The 8,541-nt window shown below is 48.6% G+C and overlaps 1 protein-coding gene across 5 annotated transcripts in view; it reads right to left on the reverse strand.

Moving 5' to 3' along the window:
* Positions 1-6,326, reverse strand: part of GRHL2 (grainyhead like transcription factor 2) — a 67,499-nt gene extending 61,173 nt beyond the window's left edge. For 2 of the 5 annotated variants that reach the window (XM_027692542.1, XM_027692546.1), the window contains exon 1: positions 5,970-6,325. In XM_027692542.1, the coding sequence (XP_027548343.1) occupies positions 5,970-5,989 (20 nt within the window). In that variant the 5' untranslated portion in view covers positions 5,990-6,325. Of the gene's footprint in view, positions 1-2,634; positions 4,706-5,969 lie in introns of those variants that run through there. The other 3 variants (XM_027692543.1, XM_027692544.1, XM_027692545.1) reach the window with 2 other exon arrangements.
* Positions 6,327-8,541: the final 2,215 nt, after the last annotated feature.

The raw sequence follows: 8,541 nt of genomic DNA on the forward strand, positions 1-8,541 counted from the left end.
GGATTAAATATATACAATAAATACCTACTGAGGACTAGTTCAAGTAGGCAATTACTCACCCTGAGACAGACTTTTTATACCTGTGATTTCAGAGACCTTTTTGTTTCATTGTAATTAAATATTATTTCTACCAGACAAACTTTTGTTACTAGTGCACTACACCTGTTGCATCCTTTTTTTTTATCCAAGAAGAAAACAGTCTCAAAAAAAGGCAAGGTTTCAGTACACTGACATCTTAAAAATTGAGGAAAAATTGAAGCTCACAGCAGTTCTTCAGGAGCTAACAGAGTTGATCAGAATTAGTAATTACTTAGCAGCTTCGTAACAGGCCATGCTGTTTTGCTAGGAAGCATACTTCCAGTGTGCATAGCACCCAAGGGTGTTTTAGATGACTTGAAGCAGCCAGAAGTGCCTTTAAAATTAAAAACAGGTTATAACAAGGCTTTCCAGACCTGCTGCAGTTTAACCTGACCCTTGGCCCTGTGGTCCTTGTTCACTCACTGCTTCCACAGAGTTAATGGAAATGGAATAGTTACTGCACTGATAGCACTGATTGCTGTTTTTTCCAGGATATTAAACCTTTTACGCAGTCAGAAAGAATATATGAATTCAATAACTGAGCAATCCTGGGAGTCGAGATTTCCCACAAACATTTTTAAAAAGCTTACAAACCCAAGAGTATACTTTACAGAACAATTAAAATACAGAATTATGGAGTATGCCATCACCTCCCACAATTAGGAAAACTAACAAATCTAGACACAGACATAAATATATATAAAAGTAAATCTATATATGTAATCTTTGAGGTTGGAGACATTCTCAAGCTATAGGTATGTTGCAATATTTGACTTCACAGTTCACATGCACTTAATATGGTTTCCTTGGTTAAATATTTTGTAAGCAACCACTGTCTTCTTTATGAAGTCAGCACTAGAGAAGAATAGAACAGTATTCCTGTATACTAAGATGTCCAAAATAATTACTTATCTTCTTTTAATTAGCCAGCACCGTCCCAATCACTGATTAAAAAGCTAATGAACATTCATCCCAGGATGAATTCTTAGACCAGCATTTGAAAGTGCTGTTTCGTGTGTGTACAAAAAAAGGGCAGTTTAATTGGCTGCTCCATAGTAAAGGAAAAAAGTATTTAAGGCAACCATCAATGGTCTGCACTGGATTAATATTTGTGAAAATGTTTGACAACAAATGTCAACTGGTGTAATATCATTTCCCCTTCAGGCGTCTCTGCTAGAACAAGGATGATGATGTCCCTGCTGACCCTTCCACAGGAAAGAGGTTATGGGATCATTACAATCAAGTTAAAGTGACCTGGGAAAATCCTCCCTCCTGTTCTGCTTTGATCTTCGGTCTAGTCTCAGACTTCAGCACCAGAGAGACAGCAGTGTTAACAGCAAGACCTAACCATTTGATACCCTTACTCCTCTCAGTTAAGTTTATAGTTGCAAGCTCTGTAAGGTTCTGCACACTGATTTTCTACCTTCCTTGCACAGAAATGATTTTCTAGGGAACATCCACAACAGCATGTCTGACATTTGAAAAGTGGAAAACTAAACACATCTAATTCCTGTTTCTCCATTCATTCCCTGATGAGTAACACTTTGGAAAGTTCATCTCAATGGATGTTCTATTCAGACACTCAGCAATAGGAAAAAAAATATAACTGAGTAGTCTGTCACCTAATTGACACTCACAATCTGCTGATAGGAAACACATTTGACCCTCAAAGAAAAAATTAAGAACAATTCACAGAATTACATTGTAAACTACAAATGCCCTTTCTATTATAGTACTAGATGCTTAAGTTAAATATTACGAAAGCAGTATATTTACACACTAAGGAGAAAACAGTAAATCAAAATTACCCTGTGAAGAATCCAAGATCAACTTCTGCCACAGATACTACCAAGCAGCAAGCTGCAGAGGTGAACATGCCTCCACTGACACACAGGAACAGGTCTGAACCCATTCCCACCTACAGGCTCACTCTCCTCTCAGTTATTTACCCACAAGCACATGCTCAGCTGCAGACCCAGGCTGCCCCAAGCCCTCCTTAATGTGGTCAGTCCAAGCATGCCCCAGCCCCATCTACACGGTGTCCTGAGTAGCTTTTGCACATCCCGGCCTGACAGACGGGCAGTCATGCGGCCGGGCATCCAGCAGAGCCATAGGGCCAGCATGCTGGGCCAGCTGCGAGCCTGCTCCTCATGCAACTGCACTCCAGCCCACGAGGGACTTTACACAACATCAGGAGCAGCAGGGACACAACCGTGGCAGATCACAAACGGTTGTACAATTTTTGCTCCTCACAGAAGTATTGTCAATCTCTAAAACCCAGTTAAGTCTCACGAAGTAGTGAGCTCACTGATTAGCTTCACTAATGCACTAGAGCCATTACTCTGGAATTTTGTAGCAATCTTTTTCTCCTGTACACTACATGTAAGAACAACTTTTCAGCCCATAAATGCAGAAATGAACCCTGGAATCATCTTTAAACCATGCAAAGGGGATGCTCCCTCCTCCCACCTTATGTCTCCCAGTCTCCATTTAATCCCCAGGTTCCCCTCATAATGGGTCTGGAAATTGGATAGTAACAGAAGCAGATGCACAAACCTCCAAAACATTCATAGAGAGGCAGGGACACACATTTCCTTCTGCAGAGATTATAGATTGAGCAGTTCTTGTCTTTAACACCTGCAATTTGCTTGCACCCCCTCTGCATATGAACTCAGACCGATGAAAAATGAATGTCAAAAATAACCTCGAGAAGATCGGGCTACTCTCAAACCAACGCTCCCCTGAGCCAGTTCTCTAGCTCTACTGACACAGCTGAAAGGGCAGAACAGAAGCAGGAACAAGTGGCTACAGCCTGCTTAAGTCGGTACTACCTCTGAAAAAATGCATGTGCAATCATGCCTTATCTCTCCTGACCGATGGGAGTTTGTGGAAGCAAGCAGGCAAGACCCAGCTTAGGCAGAAAGACTAAAGGGAGAGACAGGAAGATAGTGTGACTATCTTAAGGATAATCTCCCCTTCCAAGCTCCTCAGTTAGCATTAGAATCAAACACCTGGTTCTTTAGCATTTTCACCTAACTGCCCCTTAAAGCACTACAGAATAAAAGCACTGTTCACCTTCCTCCCTTAAAGGACTATAGAACCGCTGTTCCTGCTCCTCCCTCCAAATGGGAACACTGCAGGCAGCCCAGTTGAGCCGTAGTGCAGCAGGGTGCACTACCTCTCCAGAAAAGCCGGTAAGTCCCACAGAACGTATTTTCCATACTTTCTATATCCCCTCAGCTGTTTAGTCCTCTCTACATCAGCACTTTACTAGCACAAGCCCCACGAAAACCCGTCCAATGACACTGACAAATTAACTGGCCTTGAAATAACGAGCTTCACTGTCCAGTCTTGCCTGTAGGGAAGATCTAGTTTTAACAAAAAGAAAGGCCATTTGGAGGAGAATAATGTACTCTCTGGATTAGGTTTTAATTGGATATAATTAGAGCCTAAAAAAAACCCCAAAAACCTTCCCATGCAAACTCCCCCCATCAGTCTATTACCTCATTCCACCTGGTCATCTCTTCTGGAAACAAATGTATTTGTCTTCTCATGTTACACTTGCGTACAGAGAGTGCAGGAGACTTCTTTACTTTTTATTTCCTTTTCAAACTCTTAACTATCACCTATGAATTTTCTAAAGACCTTAACCAGAAAGAGATCACAGGCATACGCACAACGGGGCAAGTGCTGTTACTTGAGGTTGCATGCCACTGCCACTGCTCTTAAGTTCCTCCCAGCAGTAGCGGCAGCAGCACTACACAGAGCTGAGTATGAAGGGCATTAACACTTCTGTCTCAATAGTTTACACCTATGCCACACTGTTCCTGTTGGAAAGGTCCAGAAGAGAACCACTTTTGCCCTAGTTTCTTATGAGTTAGGTTTCCACTGCACTGTTTTTCTGTTTCAGTGCCGACTGTGGTGCGAAGCTGTTCTTCTGACCCTCCCCACCCCTTCGCATTTCCCTCCCACTCCCGTTAACTGCCCTTGATCTGCCGCAGCCCAGTTTCTGACTGCTGAAACTACTGGCAACTAGGTTGGGCCAGGGAGTAACTTACAGGCCCCTTTCACCTTCGTGCAGTCCTGGAACTGCCCGTTGCTTTGGGATGCCTTCCATCATGTCAGCTCTTTCACAGTTAATCTGGTTCCCTTCCCGACCTCAAGGACTGCTCTTTTACCTGCTCCTCACTGGCAACCCTCAGGGCTGTATACTCATTCCCTTCCTTGCACTCAAATCATTTACTGCTCTAATCTGGCCACCTAAGGCATTAGTTCCCATCCCAGCTCAAATGAACTCCTAAACTCCACTCTGTTCCCAGCTCCTACCCCAACCATTTTAATTTCATGTCAATAACCACCTTTGAACAATTCCACTGTGAGCTGATGTTTGAAAAGACCAGGCCTAGTTTTTTTTCTTAATCTTTCTCCTCTGAACGGTCCTGTCTCTTCCCTATCAGGGCAGCCAACCCTGCTGTTCTCTTTTGTCGGATAATCTCCTTCTTTCACTCCTTGACAGGCAGGTTGTCAACAAGCCTCCCTCCACAGCATCAGGCTCCTCCTCTCCACCTCCTTTGGCACAAAGGCTCCTGGGGAGCCCAACCAGGGCTTCCACCTGACTAACACCAAGCGTAGCCGAGATTACACCCGTCTCTGTGGCGTTCCTACCTGCACCGGGGCAGCAGTAAAACAAAACTGCCACCTCCCGCCCTCCATCTTCCTTTGCCCGTAACTCTCCCCAGCTGCCTCCTGCAGAAACACTAATCACCGGAGCAGGGAAAATGGCCTTCCCGCCTGGCTGCCTCACGGCGGCTCTGGGCGCCAGGCCGAGCCACCCGCCGCCATGGCGGGAGAGCGGCATCGCCCGTGCGAATTATTTGCCGGGGGTAAATGACCCATCCGCGGTCTGGGCCCACCGGCCCCGGGCGCAGCCGGAGCCGCGGTGGCGGGAACGGCCACGCCGCGGCCTCGGCGCCCACCGACGGCTCCTGGCGGCGCTGCCCGCGGCGGGACACCGAGCCCGCCGCTGACCCTGCCGCGAGCCTGCATGTCCTGGGGGGTCCCAAGATTACGGCCGGCGGCCCTGGGGGGGGCAGCGCGGAGTCCCCTCGCACCGCCGCTCTGTCCCGGCCTCGCTGTGCCAGGCCCGGGCGGAACAGGGGCTGCGGCGGGCCCTGGGCCGGCGGGAGCGGGCAGCTTCCATCTCCTCCTCATCCTCCTCCTCCGGCCCAGCTACTGGGAAAGTTACTTTTTAACCCCGCCGGTCTCCAGGCAGCCGCAGGCCTGCCGGGGCGTCCCGCTGGGAAAACAAGGTCAAGACGGCGAGGGCTGAAGGCGCCGCACGGGGCGGCCGGCGAACACCTGGGCCGAGCCAGGGCCTTCCTCCCGCCGCCCGGGCCCCCTGCCTGCCCGGCCCCAGCCCAGGAGGGAAGATGGCCGTGCCCGGCCCTTGGGGGATAAAGCTCTTTGTTGCGCCAACACAAAAGCCAAGAAGCACTTTCCGTCCGGGGCCTTCGGCGGGCGGAGACCGCTCCGCTCTTCCAGGGCGAGGAGCGCTCCCTCCCGAAAAGCGACCCTTGAGGTGAGGGGAGAAAAAACCCCAAACCAATACAAAAAACCCAACCAAACAAACAAAAACCCTGAACTAAAAAGAGAAAAAACTATTCGCGCAGCCCCACGGCCAGACGGAGAACGAGGTGCGGGGCGGCGAGCCGCAGCCTTGTCCTCGGGCGCTCCGCAGTGTCTATGCGCCCGATCTGGCATCGCTGTAGGAGGGAGAAGAGGGAGAAGCGCCGTCTTGGCGGGTCTGCGTCCGCCACAGGCGAGGGGGAACGCGGCCAGCCCGGCGGGCCGCCCCGCGCAGCGGGTGCAGCGGCGTGCCTACGATCACTTACTTGTCCGTCTCTTGTGACATGTTTGATCCAATGAACTCTCTCCCCTTTTCCCGGTGCCTCCGTCTCCCTGGCGGAACTGGACTTTCAGGTCTGTGCAGGTGAAGGTGTGCGTGTGAACGCCCGGGACGGCAGAACCAGAGCTACTGGTAATTCTGCTTTCCTTCCCCCCCTCTCCCGGCTCCGCAGCCAGCCGCCGAGGCAGGACAGGTAGAGCCCCCTCCCCCTGGCATGTGGGGAGCGGCGGGGCTGGGGCGCCGGCGGGGCTCGGCACGGGAGAACGGCCGGGCCGGACGCGCACAGGTAACTTTCCCGAGCGGCGCTGGATTCTTTCACTAAAGGAGCGGGGAGAGGGACGAGCCGCGCGCTGATTGGGCGGCGCGGCCGCCAGGTGCGCTGCCATTGGCAGGGGCGCGCACAGGTGAGGACGGAGCCGCCGCCGAGCGCCAGGTAACGAACGCACCGCGCCGGGAGGCACCGCGGGGCCGCCGGCAGGGAGGGAAGGGAAGGGAAGGAAGGAAAGGGGGAGCCGGTGCTGGGGTTGCGGGCAGTTCTACCGTCCAACAACCCCTCCCTGCTCGCGCCGTGAACGGCCGCGCTCAGGAGGCGAGGCGAGGCGAGGAGAGGCGCAGGGCCGGCGGTGCCCCATTGGAGGCGGCCCCTGGCCGCGGTCCGCCTGCCTCACCTACCAGGCTGCTCCGTGCCCGAAAGCGGTTGCCGTCGAATAGCGGCCAGGGAGGCGTCGGCCTTCGCAGAACAGTTTGTTAGATCGGGTTTTTTCTTGGGTTTAGGATAATTTTTACCATCTTCTCTTCCTCTTCTCTCCCTTTTTTTTCTTTTGACCTTGCCACAGTTGAGACCAGACGGAGCCGACGTTGGTGAATGTCGTGGTACAGAAGGCATCTCATGGCAGCGGGATGAGATGGTGCCAGGAGATGACAACCACTGCGTGGATCTCAGAGCTGACAGTCGAGCTAGGGGGGTTGAAGGGTTTGTTTTGTCAGCGGGGGGGAAAGCTGGAAGAGAATGGAAAAGCTGGAATGGAATGTTTATTGAGGAAGGCTCTGTTATGCAGAGGCAAGGTGAATGGAGAGTTACCCTTCAGTCCAGTACAACCTGCCACGTACTTTGCCAGAGGACCAAAGTGGGTTTACAAGGATCAGGATCAGGCTGTGGGAGCAGCAGCTTTGCCCAGATGGAGAAGGTGAGGAGGAAGAGCTATCCCCATATTGGGACAATTTGAGAACAGGGAGTGGAAGGGTAGCAAGGAGACTTCACCCATTCTCAGTCTCCATTCCTCCACCAGAGACAGGTCAGGACCCCAGTAATTCTTCCTGCTCCCACCTGTCCTCCTGTAGACATCTTTCTGTACTAGGTATCCAACTTGGATGCTGATAACCTCTCCTGTATAAATTGTGCTGAATGTGTAAAGAATGCACCATTACGTAGGGTTGACCGTTGTGTTACTAAGTCATCTTTGCAGGAAAATTACCTGAATGATTTATAAATTACATCAAATTTATACTGTGTTAGGTGAAGAGCGTTTTCCATTTTCTACCTTTGATTTCATAGAATCATAGAATATCTGGAGTTGGAAGGGACCCACAAAGTTCATCAAGTCCAACTCCTGAACAGAGGAGTTTCCCTTGACAGGGGAACATAGTAGAAAGGATATTCATGGAAATATGTATTTGTATAACCAAATATATATGTATGCATATACATATATATAAAAAACATGTAGTCTTGCAATTTGGGGCCTGATCTTCCTTCACCTACTGGTGTCATTGAAATCAAATTTGACTGTTAAGTTGTTGGTATTAAGGGATCACAATCAGGCACAGATATCTATTACTGGGTCTCAGACCTTATCTATATTCATAGTAACTAAGAAAATCAAGCAAATTCAGTATAAATCATTTTAAGTCAGCTTAAACATAGCCCCGTGAAGATTTCTGTCACTTTAACTAAACATAATTAGAAAAATACTTTACCTAGATCGATGGCCCTTTGATTGAGCACAGGATATTAGTTAGCTGTTCTCTTTCTCCATTCACCAGTCAGAGGAAAGAAACATCACAATCTGTAAATCTAATCAAAAGTTGCCAATATGGCCATTATTAATGGCAATGTTTGTACGAATTACTTCGTATAATACAATTTGAGGAAGCCATAAGACTTCATAAAACACAGAAAAGAAACAGAGTAATTTATTCATTACAAATAATGCAGTAATTTTGAATACAAAATTACTATGTAATCTTAAAACAAATTGAACCTCTCAGATATATTACTATGAGTTGTTTTGGAGAAAGAGTGGTAGAATGCTATAACAGTTCAAGTTAGTGAAGCTCAACTGCAGAAATGATAAGGTTTCTTCCCCAAATGATAAGGTTTCTTTCCCAAATATTTGTTATACTGAAAGAAACTTTGAGACCTGAAAAGGTTACTTGTTTAAGCACCATCAATAGGATCAATAGGACACCAATTTGGGTATCCTCTTTCTCTTTTTTAATTTTTCAGCTATGAGAAACATTTGGATGTTGTCGTATGTGTTCATTCCCCCTTTACCCCC

This window comes from Neopelma chrysocephalum, unplaced genomic scaffold, assembly GCF_003984885.1.
Source record: "Neopelma chrysocephalum unplaced genomic scaffold, ASM398488v2 Primary Assembly neopelma1_86, whole genome shotgun sequence".
NCBI lineage: Eukaryota > Metazoa > Chordata > Aves > Passeriformes > Pipridae > Neopelma > Neopelma chrysocephalum.